This window comes from Myotis yumanensis, unplaced genomic scaffold (genome assembly GCF_028538775.1).
Source record: "Myotis yumanensis isolate MYYU_CA2020_CCGP unplaced genomic scaffold, mMyoYum1.0.hap1 SCAF_5, whole genome shotgun sequence".
NCBI classification, from domain to species: domain Eukaryota; kingdom Metazoa; phylum Chordata; class Mammalia; order Chiroptera; family Vespertilionidae; genus Myotis; species Myotis yumanensis.
The window spans coordinates 101,128,610-101,151,246 of record NW_027223756.1 but is presented as its reverse complement, the minus strand read 5'-3'; the positions used below and the strand labels follow the sequence as shown (position 1 = coordinate 101,151,246).

Genomic DNA, 22,637 nt, shown 5'->3' with positions numbered 1-22,637 from the left:
TGGTACCTTTGACCAACAACTTGGCCGTGGAGACCAGGGGCCCTGCACGGTAGGTGACGGTGCCTGAGTCAGCAACCCCCAGGCCCGACAGCGTGAGGGAATGAACCGTCCCATCATGCACGCAGATGGCACTCTGGGGGCTGTCCTGCAGCAGAGTCCCATCCAGCCACCAGCAGGCCTCGGGCCCACCCGCACAGGACACCTCACAGGAGAACGTGGCCACATCCCCCGCAAAGACGTCCACATTCTGCAAGCCACGTACCAGGCATGGTGCTGCCTCTGCACAAGAGGGCAATAGGAGGGCAGGCTGGGGTGCCCTGGGCCCACAGGACTATGTGGGGGGTATACCATTTTGGGGACCCCTGGCACTGGGGTTTAGAGATCAACTCAGGCCAGCTATCCCACCCTGCTCATGGAATGATACATTCAAACACTCACAGAGAGTGGGCTCAGTGTCCCTGCACTCACACCCTCTCCAGAATACACCTGGTTTCACAAAAATACACAGAAGGCATGTATCCAACAGCCTCCTCAGCAATCAGAATGAACAAGTCCCAAGCCCCATGGCTATGAGGTGGGTGGGGAGAAGAGGCTGTGGGGCTGCCACTCTGAGAGGGGGGGGGTCTGCCTCAGGTAGTAGGCCTTCCATCCCTGCAGGTGTGGAAGCAGATGCTTCTTCTATTCCCAGAAGGCCATATGGCCAGATGTCACCTGTGGTCCCCAAACCTAAAATTCTAGGGCCCTAATGCCCATGGCAACTACTTTTGCCCCAGCACACAGCAGGCCCTAGCACAGGGGCTTCCCCAACCCGGCTGCTGCCTGATCTGTGTTCCCACACCTGCCCCAGCTAGGCCTTCCTCAGAAACCTCCCCAAGCCCTTCCTGGGCATGCACCACCCAAACTCCAGCTCCAGCCGTCCACCTGCCCCAACCCTCTTCTGAGAGTGCACATCTGACAGTCCCTGACTGCTCCAGCAGCTCCCCATTCCCACTTCCAGCACTGTACCTAAGCTGGTCCATATAACACCTATCAGGACGCCCCATGCCATTTCCCTCCCCCAAGGACATGGCCAGGTGTCTGTACACAGGTCAGTTGGCACAGGCTGGGACTTGGCTGACAGGGGTCAAGACACAACCCTGCATAAGTCCCAACCCAGCTCCATGTCCTCCCTAACAACCAACCACCCTGATGAAGACACAAAGCCTTTTCTGGCCCAGCCAGATCATGATACCTAGGACACTGCCCATCTCCCACCATTCAACTTGAGGCCTTTCCCAATCCCAGAGACCACAGAGTCTTTCCCAGCACCAGAGGCCACAGAACTCGCCATATCTGTTCACCCCTGAAGACTCAGGACATGCTTTGTCTCTAATGTCCAATTATCTCAGTGGACTGGGGGCTCCATGATGGCAGAGCTGCACCTGGCCCCTCTGAAGATCCGAGACTTACACAAGAGTAGAGGCTTAGAAGGTTTGTTCAATGGACGGTAGATGGTGAATGGATGAGTTGATAGGTGAACAGATGAATGGTTGGGTAGATGGATGATTTATAAGTGGATGGATAAATGGTTGAATAGATGAATTGATTGATGGATGGATGTTGGTGGGTGGATGGATGGTGGATGATAGATAGGTAAATGGTAGATGGATGGTGGATGGATGGAAGATAGAAATTAATGGTGGATGGATGGATAGATGGTGGATGGTGAATGGATGCTACGTGTTGGATGACTGGATGATGGATGGATGGATGGATGGATGGATGGATGGATGAATGGATGAATTATGAAGTATGGTGGATGAATGGATGGTGGGTGGGTGGATGAGGGATAAATGGTGATGGATAGTGGATAGTTGGTTAGATGGATGGGACTGGTGTGAGAACCAGGAGTAGAACAGGAGGTGAGGGACACTCAAGAATAACCAGCTCTTCAGACAAGGTATAGTCTAAGTTGAAGGTTCTTGAAATCCTGTTTGCATGCCTGAGGCCAACTACACTATACCCAAAACTGTACACGTATCACAGGTATGCTATTGCACCATCACCTGGGAGCCTGTCAAGTATGCACATGTGTGTTAAGATGACCTGTGCCATAGGAGTAGCCATACAGAGGGCTTTCACCTTAGGGCCCAAACCCCTGCTCCCATGGCCAGGCTCCCCACCTCCCTCCTGCAGACAGCACTAACCCCTGCACAGGGACCCCACATGCACACCAGAATCTCCCAAGCTGATCTTCACCAGCCCACCTCAGTGGGCTATCCAGTTCATGGCTTTAGCAGTCAGGGGTTGGAAAATTGCCACCCCAAGGCAAAATAACTGCTGGAAGACCTGGGTTTCTGACCACACCACCCCCCAACAGCTCTTTGACTAGGGAGGGATATGGAGACATCACCTTGACAGGTGTGGGAGGGGGCTGCCCACCTGTGACCTTCAGCTGGGCCTCTGAGCTACATGAGCCCACCTGGAAACTGATGGTTCCTGCATCCTCGAGGGTCACCTGTGGGAGCGGAGATGGGGTCTCAGCCTGGCAGCCTGTTCATACCATGTCTCCTGACAACTCCCCAGGCCAATCCAATGGGAGTTGGAATCTTCTCCTCCCACACTCCTGGGAGCATGTGGATGGAGGCAGGTCCCAGGGTCCCACCTTGTGGAGAGTGAGCGAGTGGAGTGTGCCTTGCTCCACTGTAATGTCATTCATTTCGTTGGCCTGCAGAGGCACTCCTCCCAAGGCCCAGCGAGCCTCCTGGCCAGAGGCCCTGGACAGCCGGCATCGGAAATGGGCATCCTGGCCCTCAATGAGCTGCACATCCTTCAGGGGCTCCAGAATGGTCACCTGGGGGGCTGCACCAAGGGAAGTGTGGCATCAGCCTCAGCAGCTGGGATGCTCCACTGTCGGGAGCACCTCCCAGTTCTGGAGTCTGCCCCCAGCACCCCACCCCAATTTCTATAGATAAGCACACAGGGTACCACTCAACCCTGGCATCTTGGGCCACCTCAGAACCACCCATGCATGGGTCTAGTTCCCAGTCCCCAAAGCAGGGACCCTTGCAGTCTGCCTCTGTCTCCCAACAGGGTGTGGACATTTTGGCTCCGAGTGTGCTGAGAGGGGCAGCCACCCTCACCCACTCCCACGGACAGTGAGCTGGGCCGAGGACTTGTAGAGGCCCACGTGGAAGAAGACTGTGCTTGCATCTTCATGTCACACCCTTCAGCTGCAGCATGTGGGTGTGGTCGCCCTGTACAACTACCTTTGCCACCTTGCTGCTTTGCAGTGGCAGGCCCTGGAGGCACCCCTGGGCAGCTGTGGCCCTTGCCTTCGACACCTCACAGCTGAAATCCACCTCCCTGTCAGTCTGCACCTCCATGTCAACCAGGCCTCACACAATGGTTACTTCAGGCTCGGGGGTGTGGGTGATGGGACCCTTTACCAGTCAGGCCTGAGCACCCAGGTGAACCTTTAACTCTCCCTCCTCCAGGAAGCCTTCCCGGATACTCTCACACGCCTGCCCTGTCATGGCCTCTATCTGCCTCACATAGTATCCTTCACCTCATTTGCTACAGAGACCCCCTAGGGGCAAAGATGGGCTCAAGCATCTCTGTTGGGAGGAAGTAGGCAAGGGGCTACAGAGTGGGGAGCTGCCTCTTTCCATCCCCACCCCGAGGCCAGTCCTGCCCTGGCTGGGACATCAGGAAAGCAAGACCTTCAGACAGACAGGCAGGGGCTCAGAGAGGACAGCCCAAGTCAGGCTGCCCTACCTGCCGGCTAGGGGGAGGAGGCAGGAGGCAGGGCAGCACCCAGGGGCCACAGCCTCCCTTTTCCCCACTGTCGACAGGGGAGTGATGCCGAAATGAGAAGAGAGAGCTTGTAACCCCAGGGGCCTGAGAGCCACCCCTGGAACAGCACCTGGAGGGAGGGGGTCACAGGGCAGCTATTATGGAAGGGCTCACCTCTGACCTTGACAGAGGCCATGGTTTTCTGGCCACCCACCACGCAGGCATACTGGCCCGCGTCCTTGGCCTCGAGCCCGTGGATCAGCAGTTCACACATGGCCCCCCGGTGATGCATCTCGTACTTGGAGCCAGTGTGCAGCTCCACACCCTCCTTGAGCCACTGCACAGGGGCCCCAGGCTCCACCTCACTCAGCTGGCAGCACAGCCGGGCCAGGCTGCCCACCTCCTGCTCTGCGTCCTGCAGCTCAGTCTGGAACATGGGCCTGGGGGCTGGGGGGCCAGAGGGTGACTTAGAAGTGCTGAGCAACGCACCCCACCCTCCACTCCACAGGGTCTGAGGGGCCCTGGGAAGGCAGGGACCCGCGGGCAGCTCACCGCGAACTGAGAGTCTGGCAGTGCTCTGTGCGTGGCCTGTGTCACAGGTGTAGTGTCCAGCATCCTCCTGGTCTGCACCGTGCACCAGCAGCTCCACAGTCATGCCTTCCTGAACCATCTGGTACTTGGCGCAGGGGAAGAGCTGCAGCAAGCCCTTACGCCACTCCACACTGGTGCCCTCCCGGCTCAGCTCACAGCACAGGCGTGCCGTCCCACCCTCATCCACCTCCTGGGCCTGCAGTTCCCGGAGGAACCGCACGGGTGCAGCTGTGGGGAGGGGGGACGTAGAGTCAACCGAACATCTGGTCAGGTCCACCCACCAGCCCTGCCCGAGCCAGGGTCCCCTCAGATTGGACTCCAGTACAGACTGCAGCCCAGAGGGCCCCCCAAAGCATGCACGGCCTGTGCAGAGGGCAGAGGCCACCTTGGGGCCCACCTGTGACAGTGACAGTGGCGCTGGTGGCCTGGGAGCCACAGGTGCAGGTGTACTCGCCCGCATCTTCCCAGCGCAGGTCCCGCAGCACCAGCTCCACCATGCAGCCCTGCTGCCGTGGCTCCCGGCGCTCGTCGGCCTGCAGCTCCAGGCCACCCTTGCTCCAGACCACAGCTCTGGGCTCAGACAGCTCACATCGCAGCCTGGCCTCTGTGCCTTCCTCAGCCTGCAGGCTCTGCAAAGGCTCCCTGAATACCAACGGCGGGGCTGTGGGGTGGGTGGGCAGAGGGGAGACAGGGTCAGTCTAGAGACCCAGCCAGGAGACAAGCCCCACACACACCTACTCAGGAGACAGGCCCCCTACACCAGTCAACCTCGCTGAGAACCTAGGTCAGGCATGGCTCTCAGCTTCACCCCAGCTGTCTGGATGCCCAATGGACTCATTGCCACATGTCCCAGGAGACTGGGGTAGGAATGGGCATCATGGGTCTGGGTCCACTTCAAGGGAAAGGAGGGTCCATGGTGGGAGCTTTGGGAGGAGCTCTGGATCTAACCAGGCAAATCTCATGCCAGCCTCCACTTAGGATGCCCATGGGCAGGGCTGTGTCCCATCAGGCAATCAGGGCCAGGGCGTCCCCTCAGACCCCTAAAACAGGGCCATCCCTCAGATCCTGACTAGAGGCTAGAAAGGGGAAAAAATACACAGATTAGGATAGGAAGAAGGACAAGCTGGAATTCTGTCTTTACCATGAGAACTGATCGAGTGAAGTCATTTGGATGGAGATCAGTACCTAGATACCAGGACACTGGACAACACAGTGATAGGCAAGCAGAAAGCAGACAGAGGGAAATTGTTCAAGGCAGAGAGGAGGGAGTGCCCATGGGTACCCAGTGTGGATGCAAGAGACAAGGAGAGGGCCATTGCACCCAAATGAGTCCATGTGGCCACAGGCAATCTTTACCCTTGATGGTCAATGTGGCCGAAGTGCTCTCCTGCCCGCACACACACGAGTACTCCCCGGCATCCGCCACCATCAGGCCACAAATTTCCAGCTCACACACGGCCCCGTCCTGCCTCAGGCTGACTCTGTCCCCAGCTCTGAGGGTCTCGAGCCCCTTCCTCCACTCCACAGGGGCTGCCTTGCTCAGCTCGCAGCGCAGTGTGGCTGTGGCCCCTTCTGTGGCCTCTTCCTTCCTCAGACTCTTTGTGAACTTCGCGGGCAGGGCTGTGGGGAGTCACAGTGACACAGAGAACTTAAGACTGTCTGTGGGACTCTGTGTCCAGGACAAGGACACCCACAAGGACCACACAAACTGCAAAGGGCCACGGTGTGAATGAGAATGAATGCACAAACGGTGACAGAGGCAAACTGAGGAGAGGAACAGAGGAGACAAAGGACTGGACACAAATATCAGGACATGAAATTGGCCACAGCCACAACGGGGAGATGCTCAAGGAGAGACCCAGCCACATAGCCCTACAGAGCAGAAGGTGGTCTCTGCAGACACCAAGCTATTGGCTCACATGGCCACGCATGGTCTTTACCCCTGACGGTGAGTGTGGCCGATGTGCTCTCCTGCCCGCACACGCACGAGTACTCCCCGGCATCCGCCACCACGAGGCCATGGATCTCCAGCTCACACACGGCCCCGTCCTGCCTCAGGCTGACTCTGTCCTCAGCTCTGAGGGTCTTGAGCCCCTTCCTCCACTCCACAGGGGCCGCCTTGCTCAGCTCACAGCGCAGCGTTACCATGGCCCCTTCTGTGGCCTCTTCCTTCCTCAGACCCTTTGTGAACTTGGCGGGCAGGGCTGGGAGTCAGAAAGATATGGGCACAGTCACACATATGAGCTCATGGATAAGACAAGACATGGACAGCACAGAGGAGACATAAAACCCATGTGGACACGGGCCACATGCTGGGTGTGCCCAGTCACATTGTGCATGGTAGCATCCCTCAGCCAGCCTGTGAACAGCCGGGCTGTGCCACTTTCATGGACACCTCAGGCCTGAGGCTTTGTATGAAACTGGTGGACAGGGCCGGGAGGGCTGGAAAGACATGAAACAGATTCTGTGGGGAAATTTGGGGCAGGACATGACTGGATGGACGAGGTGACACAGACTCTGACAGGAAACAGAACAAAACCAGTGGTGACATGAGGAATGAGAAGTGGCCTAGATGCTGGTTTCTCATGGTTTGCACAACAGCCAGGAAGGTGGAAGGGATTCTGTGGAATTATGGGTAGAGAATGACACTGAGACAGCAGAGAACATGGAATGAGTGCAGGCAGATGTCATGAAGCTAGTAACTGAAGCCAAAGCACGGCTCTGCTTGGCCACACATGGTCTTTACCCCTGATGGTCAGTGTGGGCAACGTGCTCTCCTGCCCGCACACACACAAGTACTCCCCGGCATCTGCTACAACAAGTTCCCGAATCTCCAGCTCACACAGGTCCCTGTCCTGCCTCAGGCTGACTCTGTCCCCAGCTCTGAGGGTCTCGAGCCCCTTCCTCCATTGCACAGGGGCCCCCTTGCTCAGCTTGCACAGCAGCATGGCTGTGGCCCCTTCAGTGGCCTCCTCATCACTCAGGCTCTTTGTGAACTTCGCAGGCTGGACTGGGGAGGGTTAGAGTGACACAGAGAACTTCAGATTGTCCGTGGGACTGTGTGTCCAGGACAAGGACATTCACAAGGACCACACAAACTGCTATTGGCCATGGCATGAACTTGAGAATAAATGCATAGATGGTGACAAAGGCAAATGGAACGAGAGGAACAGTAGACACAAGGACTAGACATGGACATCAGGACTTCTGGTCAGAGAGATGAAGCTGGGAGACTCGGGGACCCAAGCTGGAGACATAAACCCATGGATGCTAAAACGGAGCAGGTGTTGACAGAGTAGAAATGTGAAGACACCAAGCCACTGGTCCCTGAGGCCATATGCAGACTTTACCCTTGATGGTCAATGTGGCCGACGTGCTCTCCTGCCCGCACACACACGAGTACTCCCCGGCATCCGCCACAACCAGTTCCCGGATCTCCAGCTCACACACAGCCCCGTCCTGCCTCAGGCTGACTCTGTCCCCAGCTCTGAGGGTCTCGAGCCCCTTCCTCCACTCCACAGGGGCTGCCTTGCTCAGCTCGCAGCGCAGTGTGGCTGTGGCCCCTTCTGTGGCCTCTTCCTTCCTCAGACTCTTTGTGAACTTCGCGGGCAGGGCTGTGGGGAGTCACAGTGACACAGAGAACTTAAGACTGTCTGTGGGATTCTGTGTCCAGGACAAGGACACCCACAAGGACCACACAAACTGCAAAGGGCCACGGTGTGAATGAGAATGAATGCACAGATGGTGACAGAGGCAAACTGAGGAGAGGAACAGAGGAGACAAAGGACTGGACACAAATACCAGGACATGAAATTGGCCACAGCCACAACGGGGAGATGCTCAAGGAGAGACCCAGCCACATAGCCCTACAGAGCAGAAGGTGGTCTCTGCAGACACCAAGCTATTGGCTCACATGGCCACACATGGTCTTTACCCCTGACGGTGAGTGTGGCCGATGTGCTCTCCTGCCCGCACACGCACGAGTACTCCCCGGCATCCGCCACCACGAGGCCATGGATCTCCAGCTCACACACGGCCCCGTCCTGCCTCAGGCTGACTCTGTCCTCAGCTCTGAGGGTCTTGAGCCCCTTCCTCCACTCCACAGGGGCTGCCTTGCTCAGCTCACAGCGCAGCGTTACCATGGCCCCTTCTGTGGCCTCTTCCTTCCTCAGACCCTTTGTGAACTTGGCGGGCAGGGCTGGGAGTCAGAAAGATATGGGCACAGTCACACATATGAGCTCATGGATAAGACAAGACATGGACAGCACAGAGGAGACATAAAACCCATGTGGACACGGGCCACATGCTGGGTGTGCCCAGTCACATTGTGCATGGTAGCATCCCTCAGCCAGCCTGTGAACAGCCGGGCTGTGCCACTTTCATGGACACCTCAGGCCTGAGGCTTTGTATGAAACTGGTGGACAGGGCCGGGAGGGCTGGAAAGACATGAAACAGATTCTGTGGGGAAATTTGGGGCAGGACATGACTGGATGGACGAGGTGACACAGACTCTGACAGGAAACAGAACAAAACCAGTGGTGACATGAGGATGAGAAGTGGCCTAGATACTGGTTTCTCATGGTTTGCACAACAGCCTGGAAGGTGGAATGAATTCTGTGGAATTATGGGTAGAGAATGACACTGAGACAACAGAGAACATGGAATGAGTGCACGTAGATGTCATGAAACAAGTAACCGGACACCAAAACAGGGCTCTGCTTGGCCACAGTTGTTGTTACCCTTGATGGTCAGTGTGGCCGATGTGCTCTCCTGCCCGCACACGCACGAGTACTCCCCGGCATCTGCCACAGCCAGACCTCGGATCTCCAGCTCACACAGGACCCCGTCCTGCCTCAGGCTGACTCTGTCCCCAGCTCTGAGGGTCTCAAGCCCCTTCCTCCATTGCACAGGCGCCTCCTTGCTCAGCTCGCAGAGAAGAGTGGCCCTTGCCCCTTCAGTGGACTCCTCATTCCTCAGACCCTTTGTGAACTTTGCAGGCAGGGCTAGGGAGGTCAGAAGGACCCAGAAAACATCAGTTTGCCTGGGGAACTTGGGGGTTTGGGCAAGACATGGACACTTGACAATGAAACACACTCTGGAGCAAACGAGGATTCATGAACACATGGAGACAGTGGTGGGAAGTGGTGCCTATGGAGGTGAAGGCCAGTGACGAGAAGAAGGAGCTGGACTCTCAGTGAGGACCTCTCAGCAGGACAGACACAAGGAAATGGCCATAGTTTCAATGGACAGAGATAGTGACCAGAAGGATGTAATCTGGAACCTTCTGTTCCTTGTCCTGTCTCAGACTTTGAGGTCAGAGTCAAGACCCCTGGCCCCTTCCCTCACTCAACACGCCAGGCTGCTCAGATAACACCATGGCCATGGCCCCCTCCATGGCTCCCTATTTTTTAGCAATTTGTGACCCTTACAGGTATGGCTGGAGGGGGCATGAAAAGGGCTGCCTAAATCTCCCCCACGAGTTTGCATCAGCGCTTACTCCTCATCACCTCTTGTAGCTCCTGAGGCCAGAGCTGGACAGACCAGAGTAAGGAACACCCCGGCCAGGAAGGTCCGTGAGCTTGTTGCCCTGGTACAGGTGTCCTTAGAACCCCCACACTTCTAGAAGCAGCTCTCTGGAGCCACCTGGAGCTTGACACCGCAGGTCTTGTTCTCTGGCTGTTGGCTGAGTGAAGCCCTCGGAGCTCGTGCTCCTTTGGTCTCGCGGGAAGTCTGACTAGCACAGGGCACAGTGCGTCCCTGCTGGAGGTGCTGTGCTCTGTTCATGCAGCTTGAGGAGTCATGGTGGTGGCTTCTCCCCCAAGGTCTGAACATCGTGCACATGATGGCCCTGACCAGCCTCCAGAATCCTCTTCTTCACTGTCCACCTTGTCTCATGGGTGGGTCTGGAGGCCCATGACTGGCAGCCATCACACCTGCAGAGGTGCCCTTCTCTCTGCTCTTTCTGAGGCCCACCCTGCCCTTGTGCTCCTTCATCGATGTTGCTCCTTGGACCCTCCTAGGACATAGGGGTGGCCCTGTCCTGTCTCTGTCCATCTACTTGCCCTTCAGGAGGGGCCAGGACCTCAGGAGGGCCCCTGAAGACCTGAGCCCCTGAATCCCGGACCCCCTGACCTGTCACCAGACTGCCAGCCATACCTCACTATGGCCAGGCCTGGTCCTGATTCCCCATCACTGAGGGTCTCAGGCCTGATCCACCACTTCATGGGGGAACCCTGCACAACTCACAGACATGTGCAGCACGGACATGGAACCTCCATGGCTGTCTCAGGACCCAAGACTTTTGTGAATTGGGGGTCAGGATTATGGAGGGTCAGATGGACACACAGACCATTGGATGCTGCAGTTTGTAGACAAGAAACAGGCCACACATACCAAGCTGGCAACACAGGCACCTTCTGGAGGTGGGTCCCCAGGGACACAGGCAGGACACCCCTCACAGGGGCTGTTCTGATGAGAGGGGACACCCACCTGTCTCCTTGCAGGGGTGCCCACACAACTGGCTACCATCCATCACACAGTTGGCCCCTAAGCCATGGGCCAGCCCACTAACTCCAGCTGAGCGAGCCCCTACCCCAACCCTCAGCCTGGGCTCTCATCCACTCCAGACCACCTGACCACACACAGTGAGCCCCCTACTGCTGCAGGGGAGAACCATCAGACCCACCACAACACAAGATGCAGACCCCAACCCAGACAGGATGTCCACCAGCCACAGAAACCAGTCATAGACCCTCCACTCTGGCATAGACACCAACCACCCCTTCCTGGCTAGAGCTGTGCTCTTCAACCCAGCCCTCCCTGTCCTTCCACCATCTCAGACCTCCCCTCCTCCTCCCCTCCCACACCCACCTCACCTCCTCCTCCCCTCCCACACCCACCTCACCTCCTCCTCCCCTCCCACACCCACCTCACCTCCTCCTCCCCTCCCACACCCACATCACCTCCTCCCCTCCCACACTCACCTCACCTCCTCCTCCCCTCCCACACCCACCTCACCTCCTCCTCCCCTCCCACACTCACCTCACCTCCTCCTCCCCTCCCACACCCACCTCACCTCCTCCTCCCCTCCCACACCCACCTCACCTCCTCCTCCCCTCCCACACCCACCTCACCTCCTCCCCTCCCACACCCAGCTCACCTCCTCCTCTCCTCCCACACCCACCTCACCTCCTCCTCCCCTCCCACACCCACCTCACCTCCTCCCCTCCCACACCCAGCTCACCTCCTCCTCTCCTCCCACACCCACCTCACCTCCTCCTCCCCTCCCACACCCACCTCACCTCATCCCCTCCCACACCCAGTTCACCTCCTCCTCTCCTCCCACACCCAGCTCACCTCCTCCTCCCCTCCCACACCCACCTCACCTTCTCCCCTCCCACACCCAGCTCACCTCCTCCTCTCCTCCCACACCCACCTCACCTCCTCCTCCCCTCCCACACCCACCTCACCTCATCCCCTCCCACACCCAGTTCACCTCCTCCTCTCCTCCCACACCCAGCTCACCTCCTCCTCCCCTCCCACACCCACCTCACCTTCTCCCCTCCCACACCCAGCTCACCTCCTCCTCACCTCCCACACCCACCTCACCTCCTCCTCACCCTTCACACCCACACCACTACCTCACCCTATACAGCTGCCTTACCTCTCATGGCATCCAGGTCCTAGACAGTGGACCCAGATCACCTATATGGCTCTCTCATGGCCAGTCACATATGCTTGGCTCCCTCCTTTGATCATAACTCCTGACATCTCTGCATCAAGGGCCACACTTAGATCTACTTCCTAATCCTTGCTGGCATGGCCTCCTCAAAAGGACTGTATCCCACCCTTTGTGTTGTGTGGCTACTCTCCTCCCCACCCCCACCCCCCACCCCCAGATGTGACCCTGTAAGAGAGGAAGCTTTGTTTTCTGATCTTTATCTGGGAAGGCCTCACACAGCTTTGTGCTGAGACTCCTGCTGCAGGATAGCAGGAGACACAGAGAGAAGTGGAAATACCTACACACATGGACATAGCAAAGGACCTGCCCAAGCCCTCAGACACAGAGCCACTGCTCCATATGGCCACATGCAGTCTTTACCCTTGACCGTCAGCATGGCCGACGTCCTCTCCTGCCCGCACACGCACGAGTACTCCCCGGCATCTGCCACCGCAAGGCCATGGATCTCCAGCTCACACACAGCCCCTTCCTGCCTCAGGCTGACTCTGTCCCCAGCTCTGAGGGTCTCGAGCCCCTTCCTCCACTCCACGGGGGCCGCCTTGCTCAGCTCGCAGCGCAGCGTTACCACAGCCCCTTCCGTGGCCTCCTTGCTTCTCAGTCTTCCTATGAACTCCGCAGGCAGGGCTGTGGAGGGTCAGAGACAGAGAACATTAGATTCTGTGAAGAGCTTTGGAAGAGGACCTAGCAGGACAGAGGACGTGATACAGACACTGACAGGAAACAGAACAAAACCATCAGTGACACAGCAGTGAGAAGTGGCCTAGATGCTGGTTTCTCATAGTTTGCACAACAGCCAGGAAGGTGGAAGGGATTCTGTGGAATTATGGGAAGAGAATGACACTGAGACAGCAGAGAACATGGAATGAGCACAGGCAGATGTCATGAAGCTAGTAACTGAAACCAAGGCACGGCTCTGCTTGGCCACACATGGTCTTTACCCCTGACAGTCAGTGTGGCCGACGTCCTCTCCTGCCCACACACACACGAGTACTCCCCGGCATCCGCCACCATCAGGCCACAAATTTCCAGCTCACACACGGCCCCGTCCTGCCTCAGGCTGACTCTGTCCCCAGCTCTGAGGGTCTCGAGCCCCTTCCTCCACTCCACGGGGGCCGCCTTGCTCAGCTCACAGCGCAGCGTTACCACGGCCCCTTCCGTGGCCTCCTTGCTTCTCAGTCTTCCTATGAACTCCGCAGGCAGGGCTGTGGAGGGTCAGAGACTGAGAACCTCATCCTCATCCTCCTACAGGGGATGAAAGATACCAATGGGGCTGCATGGGCAGGGCAGAGGCACTCGTACCCTTCACGGTGAGTGTGGCTGAAGTTGTCTGGTCCCCGAAGCAGCAGACGTACTGCCCGCTGTCGCCGGGCTGTAAGTCCCGGACCACCAGCTCCAGCATGGTACCCTCCTGCCGCATCCTGTACTTGTCTCCTGGCCGCAGGACCTCATCTCCACAGCGCCACTCCACAGGTGCAGCCACCGTTGACAGCTTGCAGCGCAGTGTGGCAGCACCGCCCTCTAGCACCTCCATGTCCTTCAGGCCCTCCCGGAAGTGCACGGGCCGCGCTGTGGAAGGCACAGGCTCAGCTTGTCCTCACTCCTGCATGCACCTGGGGCTCCCCTACAGTTGAGGAGGGCTGGAGGGAGCAGCACGGTGCAGGAGGCCCACCTCACCCTTCTACACTGGGGGTTAGTGAAGGTGACCCTTCAGGAGGGGGAGCCAAACAAAAGAACAAAGAAGGGTGGGGTGTCATGAGCTGCATTGTGTCCCCCTTCACTCATTGGAGCCCCAACCCCAGGACCTCAGATGGTTCTGTATTGGCAAGTGGAGTCTTTAAAGATGTGATGAAGGCGAAGTGGGATCACTAGAATGGGCTCTAATCCCATATGACTGAGGTCATTATAAGAAGAAGAGATCAGGACACAGATACATACAGAGGGACAGCCAAGGGAGGACACAGGAGGAGATAGCCATCCACACAGCAAGGACAGAGGCCTCCAGGGGACCAGCCCTGCCCACACCTGGGTCCCAGACTTTCAGGCTCCAGGACTGGGAGAAATAAATGACTGGAGTTTGAGCTGCCATGTCTGTGGTATTTGTTACACAGCCCAGGCTGATGGAGATGAGCCAAGCCCAGGGGAGGGAGGGGAGATGTCAGAATACAAGACAAAGGGAGGAGAGATGTCAGAATGCAAGACCAAGTCAGGAATAAAGTACAAAAGATACTGGCAGTCAGGAGACCAAGAGAGGGTGAGAAAGGTTCTATTAGCAGCAGAGACTCAGACCCAGAGATGGGGAGAAGCAGTGAGGGGGGATAAGGTGTGGAGAGGCAGAGCCAGACGAAACACCCCCCCCCCCCCCCGCACACACACACACACACACACACTCACAGACACCGAGAGGGCAAAGACAGAGAAGGAAGGAGCTGGGTGAGGTCTGGGGCTTCCCCTGCCCTGAAAAAGATGAGAGCGGGGGGAACACAGAGCATGGCTGGAAGCTGCCTGGTCCTTCCTGCCTGAGGGCTCACCATGGACCCTGACGATGGAGCTGCTCCAGGCACCTGCAGCCTCACACTTGTAGCGCCCGCCATCCTGCAGGGTGGTGCCAGTGATGACCAGCTGGGCTCGGCGGCCCTCACAGCTCAGCTGGCACCGGGCCGACCCCCGCAGGGTTTTTCCATCCTTGGTCCAATGCACAGGGTTGTCTGGGACAGTGGTCTCACAGACCAGGGTCAGATCCTCCCCCTCCATGACTATGGCATCCGTGAGCTCCTGGGAGAAGACACTTGGCTTCTCTGGGGACAGAGAGGGAAGTACAGGGCACATGGAGGCTCCTGCAGAAGCTCCAGGTGTCGCTGCAGCCTAGGTGACACCCCAGGTCAGTACCCATCTGTCCACCTCAGCCTGGGGGCACAGACAGGCCGGCGTCTGCATGGCTCCCCACACTCCAGGGGCAGGGCCAGGCCTATGCCACGCTGACCATGGAATTAGCTCTGCATACCACGTGCAATGATGCATCCTGAAACAGCCACACCCAGCCTCCCAAGCCCACCCTAGCCCCAAGGCCCAGTCCACAGCACCTGCTCTGTGAGCCCCAGGATCACACTGCATCCTGAGCCACATGGAAGGTCCCCACCACAGCACTGGCATGCAGCCCACCTGTGACCCGCAGGGTGGCCGAGGACCGCTGGTCGCCCGCTTCAAAGTAGACAGTGCCTGAGTCCTTGAGCCCAAGCTCCCGCAGAGTGAGCATATGGTAACCACCCGGTTGGGTCTCAATCTCATTGAGCTCATTAGGGTGCAGAGGTGTTTTGTCCAGGAACCAGTAGACAGGCCCATAGTCCCCAGGGGAGACACGGCAGCTGAAGGTGGCAGAGGAGCCCTCCTGCACCTCCGCGTCCCTCAGGTCCTCTGTGATGAGCACTCTCTGACCTGGGGGACAGGGTGGACACATCAGGACCCCACCAAGGGAAACGGGGTGCTCTCCCAGACCTCTAATGGGTTCAGGATGATGAAACTGAAAAACAGCAAGGAAGTCAGGGCTAAACTGACCAGGCCCATGGACACGCTGAAAAAAGATATGTGACTATGTGAAATTTAAATCCAATGCTCTGGAGGTTTGACAACATGAATTGCTAGGGATTTTTTTTTTTTTTTTTTGCTGCCAACTTAGGTCAGGGACACTCAGAGAAAGTTAAACATGAAAATGGGTGTGCAACAGATTTCTCCATATTCACGGGTGTTTTGAAGCTGCCGTATGCCGGGCACCAGATGCCAGATACCAGATGCCAGGACACCAGGCACTAGACACCAAACACAAGACACTGGATGGACACTGGGCACAAGGCACTAGAAAGCACAGTTGGTGTGTCAAGAGGTGACTGGTCAGAGAAAAGTAATTTTGATTTGAAGACCGACACTCAGAGAAAAGGCGTGGGCCACCAGATGGGCTCATGAGTGTGTTTTTTGTTTTTAATCCTCACATGAGGATACCTGAGGTATTTTTTCCACTGGTTTTTAGAAGAGTGAGAGGGAGGAAGGGAGGGAAGGAAGAAGGGAGAGACCCTGGATGCTGGCCATGTCCAGGTGCCAACACGCCCAAGAACGCTGGTCCAGCCTCTGACCCCAAGTAAAGCATCAGTTTCTTTATCTGTGAGATGGAGACAATGATGACCCTCACCCTGCCTGCCAAGTACAAACAGTTCCTCAAACCTGGAGACCTCCATGCACAGAGGCGGTACATCTGTGTGCAAATACACACGAGCTTATGCAATGGGCTTGGGCACTGCCAGCACATAGAAGGAGCTCCAGAAACACAAATGCAGTAATAAATGAGGACTGCTGACTCATTCGCACAAGGTCCAACTGGGAGGCCACAGAGATGAGCCACCCAAGGCAACCCCTCCAGACGATGGGAAAACCAAGGCTGGGCTTGTCCAGGGCCTCTGAGACAGTTTTATACAAGGCTTACACTGGCCACATCACAGGTCATGAAATCCGTGCAATGCACCAGCCTCACCTTGCACCACGAGCCGTGCCTGGGACCTTGCCTGGCCAATATCGCAGGAGTACGTATCACTGTCTGCCTTTTCCAGGGCACTGATGGTGAGCCTCAAGGTCACGCCCTCCTGGCTGGGTGCATGCTTCCTTGAGGCATGCAGCTCAGAGAGGCCCTTTCTCCAGGTCACCGTGGCTGCAGGGCGCTCTGTCTTGCAGGTAAATACAGCCTGGCCTTTTTCCTCCACCTGCAGGTCAGCCAGCTCCTCTGTGAACCGGTTTGGCTTTTCTGGGAGAAGAGATAAGAAGGGGTGGGGTGAGGCCTACAGACCCCACAGGACATGGGCAGTTCTTCCCCTGGCCTGCCCATGCAACCTCAAGGACTGGGCTGAGCCCCTTCCCTTTCTACTTTGGATAGCACAGTGGAGGCCCTGAGGGAGTGGCCCCATGACACACTGCGGGAGAGAGGCCATGGGCGCTGCCTCAGAGTTTCTTGTGGGGTTACCTTCCACATAGAGGCTGGCTGTGCTCTTGGAAGCCTCTGTTTCACACGTGTATTCTCCGGAATCTTTGAGTGAGGCCGCGTGGACTACCAGCATGGCCCGTGTGCCCTCACAGAGCAGGTCATACTTCTGACTCTTGCGAATGGCTTTCCCGTCCTTCAGCCAGCGCACTGGGGAGTCCACCCGTGACAGCTCACAGCTCAGTATCGCATCCTCCCCTGCCATGGCCCGCTGGTCTTCCAATGGCTTCGTGATGTCTGCCGGCCTTTCTGAAGGAATAAGAGGCAGCCTGTGAGGCACGGCCACAGCCACACCAGAGACAATGGCAGGGCTGGTGCTTGGAAACCTTTAGGCTCTGGAGGCCAAGCCCGCAGACATACAGCCTAAAATTCTAGGACATCAAACCTAGGAGCCTCGGAGCCTTGGAATGCCAGGAGTCCTCACTGTGACAAGGGAGGCATCTTTAAGGGAGCGGGGGGTGGGCCAAGCTTCACTGATCTGCACCAGTGTTTATGCTGGAAGTGTGAGCTCAGTGGTTTCACTGGCTCGGTGACCATGTGCCCTGGAGCTACCACAGCAGTCAGACCACAGATGCGAGACCAGAAGCCCTGCTCCTGCCCCCAGATGACCAGAAACCCCACATCCCGACCGGAGCTCTGGGCCCCCACCGGTGGCTGAGGGAGGTAGTCCCCAGAAGCCTCCCCTGGAAAGCTGCCCAGCCGAAGGCTCCACTGCAGGTTGCCTGGGGAGAGTGGCCCATCTGCCCGGGTGCTTGGTGCCCACCTTTGACGAGGAGCGAGGCCTTGGAGGTGAGGCCGCGCACAGAGAAGACCACCTCCCCGGTGTCACTCAGCAGCGCCTCTCGCACAGCCAGGATGTACTTTCGGCCCTGGCGAGTGGCCCGGAAGCGGCCTGAGCTGCCCAATGTCTTCCCGCCGACTGTCCAAGTGGCAGTGTCACCTGTGTCCTCATGGGACAGGATACACTCGAAGTTGCAGCCCTCACCCTCTAGCACCTCCACGTTCTTCAGCCTCTTGGTGATGCCCACGTGCAGGTCTGTGAACCATGAGAGGCAGCGGTCACTGTGGCCAGGCCCCAGACGCCTGCCCCTCAAGACCAGCATCATTGAGCCCCATAGTGTTCCAGAGGCTCAAATACCCACCCTCCCCAGCCCACTCCGGGCAGACCTGCTGCCCCTCAGCCAATGCCCCCTTGGCCTCCAGCTGGCCACACCCTGGTGTTTGGATGGCCAATAGCTGTGAGTTCTGACCAGGGCACCGCCTTCCTGCTACAGAACAAGGGGCAGAGAACAAAGCATCAGTTTTCAGTAGCTCACATGCTCTGGAAGGATAGGTGCCCCAAGTGAAGGAGCCGTCTAACTCTGGGGCAAACCCACTGCACCACCCTCCCCCTTTTCCTGTCTCATCTCAAAACCCACCAGATGTCAGGCACCCACCACGGGGTCACAGAGAACAGGCCTGTCGTGCATGTGGAAAGGAAACAAGACTACTGGAGCTGAGCCAGGATAGTGGCCACCTGGTTGGGAAACAAGTTCCAGGGCATCCCCCCCTGACACCTTGGTCTCTCCTGCTTCCCACCTCCAAGAGGCTCCAGTGACTGTTTTCACACCGCCCACACACATCCCCTGGTGCACAGTGAACGTCTCCAGGTCCCTGTTGGTCAGGCACGGCCTGGCCCGTCTTCCACGCTTCACTCCGTTGCTTTCGTCCCTGCCAACCTGCCTGCATCTGGGCCTCCTAAGGATCATGTCAAGCCCGCTCCTCCTAGCCTGCCTGACCTCTCCTGACTCAGTGAACAGCCCGGGCTTGAGTGGGCAGGGCCTCAGTATGTGGCCACGCCTTCTGTGCAAGGCCACTTCCCCCTCTCAGCCACGCCCCCACGCACCGTGCACGCTGACGTGCGCACAGGTCTCCTCAGTGCCCAGGTGGCAGGTGTACAGGCCCGCGTCGTCCAGGCTCAGGTCGTGGACCACCAGCCCACGCGTGCCCGCCGTGTGCAGAAAGTCGTACTTGTCGCTGGGGCCCAGCTCCACTCCGTCCTTGCGCCACACCACACCCGCCTGGGGGTCGGAGACCTCGCACTGCAGGGTCAGGGTGCTCTGCTCCTCCGCGGACACGTCGTCCAGCGCCTTCAGGAACACCGCGGGCTTCGCTGCAGGACGAGGTGTCAGGAGGTGAGCAACGGAGCCGCCGCCTCACCAGCGGGGACCCCTGGGGGGACTCCCACAGACCCCTGCAGGCCGCCTCACCTCTGACCTCCAGGCGGGCAGAGGCCGTCACCTTGGGGGAAGAGACGCGCACGGTGCCCGCGTCCCCCCGCCTGACCCGCTTCAGCACCAGCGTGTGGCGGTGGCCCTCGTGGGTGATTTCGTGGAAGCTGTCGTTGTAGAGGGGCGTCCCATTGAGTGACCACTCCACCTCTTCGTCCTCGTGGGAAAGCTCGCACGAGAAGCAGGCGCGGCCCTCCTCCGTGGCCTCCGCGTCCTGCAGCGGCCTCGTCACGGTCACCTCCCGCGCTGCCAAGAGCACATGGAGGCTTAGCGTCCGGCACCACCGCCCCCGGGCCCCTCTGGGCGGCCCTACACCCCCGCCACGCACCTTCCACGGTGACCTGGGCACAGGTCTGGGCACCGCCGGCCTGGCACCGGTAGATGCCCGCGTCGGCGGGCGTGAGCCGCAGCACTCGCAGCTCAGCCATGTGGCCCTCCAGGCGCATTCTGAATTTGTCCGAGGGCGCCAAGGGTGTGTCCTCCTTGTACCACTGCACAGCCTTGGGGGGCGGCTTGAAGTCGCAGGACAGGACCACTGACTGCAGTTCACGGCCCGCCTTAGGCTCCAGCGGCCTTGTAAGCACCACAGGGATGTCTGCGCGGGAGGAGAGAGCGCAGCGCTGCGGGTGGGCCGGGCCAGAGGAGCTCCCCGGGCACTGCCATCCGTTAAGGACCCCTCCTTTGCCCGGGGGCTGCGCGCCCACCTGAGACAACCAGCTGGGCGGTGGTGCGCGACTTGCCGATGGTGAAGTGCACTGGCCCGGTCATGGTGGAGCAGGTGCGCCGCAGCGTCAGCCGGTGCACTGTGCCTTCCTGCTCCACGCCCACATCCTTCCCGGCCTGCAACGGCGTCTTCCCCAGCAGCCACTTGGGCGGACGAACAGCGGGAATGGAGGTCTCACACTCGAACCAGGCGGGGGCGGGCTCCATCACGGTCACGTCTTGCAGGCCCCGCACGATGGTGATGGATTGCTCTGTGGGCGAGAGGCATCACTGTGTCTGCAGGAGGACCGCCCCCATCTGTGTTCCTTCCTGGGAACAAACCCTCCCACCAAACACACGTGCTCACATCCTCCCTCCCTCCCCCGCCCCGATGCCCCCCAGTCAGGCCCTTCTCAGACCTGGCTGCCTCCAAGTATCAGGGCCAATGATAGAGGCCGCAGCCCATGCCCAGGCACAGAGGACAGCTGCCTACAGCCCTGCCCATACCTTCCACAAAGAACTGGGCAGAGGTCTTCACATCGCCAGCATCGCATGTGTAAGTGTCCTCATCCTCAGGCTGCACATCACTGATGACCAGCTTGCGGTAGAGGCCATCACTGACCATCTCGTACTTGGGCCCGGTCCGCAGTTCCACGCCACCCTTGAACCACCGCACCTGGGCACTGGCCCGAGACACCTGGCACTCAAGTACCCCTCGATGCTTCTCCATGGCAATCTTGTCCCGCAGGGGGCGCAGAATGGACACTGGCAGCTCTGTGGGTGAGCAGGGAAGAGTCAGGTGGGTGCTCCCAACCAGCCAGGCTAAAGCGGGTGTCACCCTCAGGTCTGACCCCTTCCGTACAATTGACCCTGAAGAAAGTAGGTGCACCCACACCTACCTTCCACCCTTTCCACCTCTTGCCCTGCCCCTCATGCCGACCCCCTTGTCCTCCTGTGTATCAACACCCCCGTGTGATCACCTTACCTGTCCACAGACTATCCCTCCCTCCCTCAGGCCTGGTCGCCACCCTCTCCTGTCATCAAGGCCACCAGGGCCTCACTCTCCAGCACCTGCTGCAGTCCCAGGAGGAAGAACTCACTGATATCTCCATTTTAAACAAGAAGGGCTGCCTCCTCAGACCCCTGCCTTCCTGCAGTGGAGGCAACACCCTCTTTGCATCCTCCTGGGTTACCCCTGTCCTGTCCTGGGAGGGGCTGGAGCGCCGCAGGCCTGTGTCGGGACAGCTGGCACAGCACCCATCTATGTTCTCACTTGGTGTCCAGCCCACATCCTCCCTTGAGTCCCCCTCACCTCTCACTCGGAGCTGGGCTCGAGATTCTGCATTTTCAGCTACAAATCGGATTTCTCCTGCTTCTTCCACCAGGACCCTCCGGTAGATGAGCGTGTATGTCCTTCCTGGGAACACAGACCACTCAGCACTGGGGGAGGTGCACAGAGGATGGGGAGAGGCCCTCCCACAGCCACTGCCGTAATTGTCACACCTTCCTGGCGGATGCGCACATTGTCACTGGACCGAAGCTTACTGCCCTCCCGGAACCACTGAGCAGACACATCATCATGGGAGACCTCACAGGAGAAAGTGGCGCTCTCCTTCTCCATCACCTCCACGTCTTCCAGGGGTCTCAGGATCTGGATGTTGCGTCCTGGGGCAGCGAGGAAGGCCCTGCCACACTGAAGCACAGAGCTGCCAGCCCCTCCCCCATCCACAGCTTGCTGAGTACCAGAGGGTTGGGATCAGAGGGCCAAGCACCTCAATGGGAGTGACAGGGGGTAAGGAGGTCCTGCACTTGGCCCTGACCTCCCACTCTGCCCAGTCCTCACCTTGCACCTTCAGGGATGCCGAGGTCTGAGCCCCATGGGCATCACACACATACACGCCCTGGTCCCCAAAGGCACACTGGTAAATGATGAGAGTCCGGCAGGTGCCCTTGGCTGCCATACCCACTGTCTTGCCAACCTGAAGCTCCACGCCATCCTGTGGGGGTACAAAATCAGGTCAGGTGCTGGGGATGCCTCTCATGGTGAGGAGTAGGATGGAGCAGAAGAGTCCAGGGACAGAGGCACCTTCAGCCAGCGCACGTCCACATTGGGGCGTGACAGCTCACACTCCAGGGTCACTTTGTCTTTCTCTGTAGCCACCATGTCCTGCAGTGGGCGGCTGAACCTCACAGGCAGCTCTGGGGAGGCAAAAGGAGATGAGAGAGGCAGGTGGAGTGGGGGAGGGGGGCTGAGATGGACCAAATCACTCAGCTGGTTCTAGGAATGAATGCCCCCCCTCCGGGATTCCACACCCCTGTCCCCACCTGCCTCCCCTTCAAGACAGGGACCATGCAGTCTCCCCACCTGCCTCCCCTTCAAGACAGGGACCATGCAGTCTCCCCACCTGCCTCCCCTTCAAGACAGGGACCATGCAGTCTCCCCACCTGCCTCCCCTTTAAGACAGGGACCATGCAGTCTCCCCACCTGCCTCCCCTTCAAGACAGGGACCATGCAGTCTCCCCACCTGCCTCCCCTTCA

General features: G+C 58.5%; 1 protein-coding gene across 1 annotated transcript in view; it reads right to left on the bottom strand.

The window, feature by feature from the left end:
* OBSCN (obscurin, cytoskeletal calmodulin and titin-interacting RhoGEF) overlaps positions 1-22,637 on the bottom strand; it is a 167,403-nt gene that overhangs the window by 63,195 nt on the left and 81,571 nt on the right. Inside the window, 27 exon segments of the mRNA XM_070416713.1 lie at positions 2,422-2,497; positions 2,645-2,841; positions 3,949-4,221; positions 4,327-4,593; positions 4,763-5,026; positions 5,722-5,985; positions 6,306-6,569; positions 7,716-7,979; positions 8,300-8,563; positions 9,105-9,368; positions 12,467-12,730; positions 13,045-13,308; positions 13,406-13,672; positions 14,635-14,901; positions 15,266-15,538; positions 16,626-16,892; positions 17,109-17,375; positions 17,890-18,162; positions 19,012-19,278; positions 19,376-19,642; positions 19,725-19,991; positions 20,101-20,370; positions 20,606-20,872; positions 21,411-21,515; positions 21,602-21,763; positions 21,942-22,095; positions 22,185-22,297. Of these exon segments, the coding sequence (XP_070272814.1) occupies positions 2,422-2,497; positions 2,645-2,841; positions 3,949-4,221; positions 4,327-4,593; positions 4,763-5,026; positions 5,722-5,985; positions 6,306-6,569; positions 7,716-7,979; positions 8,300-8,563; positions 9,105-9,368; positions 12,467-12,730; positions 13,045-13,308; positions 13,406-13,672; positions 14,635-14,901; positions 15,266-15,538; positions 16,626-16,892; positions 17,109-17,375; positions 17,890-18,162; positions 19,012-19,278; positions 19,376-19,642; positions 19,725-19,991; positions 20,101-20,370; positions 20,606-20,872; positions 21,411-21,515; positions 21,602-21,763; positions 21,942-22,095; positions 22,185-22,297 (6,411 nt within the window).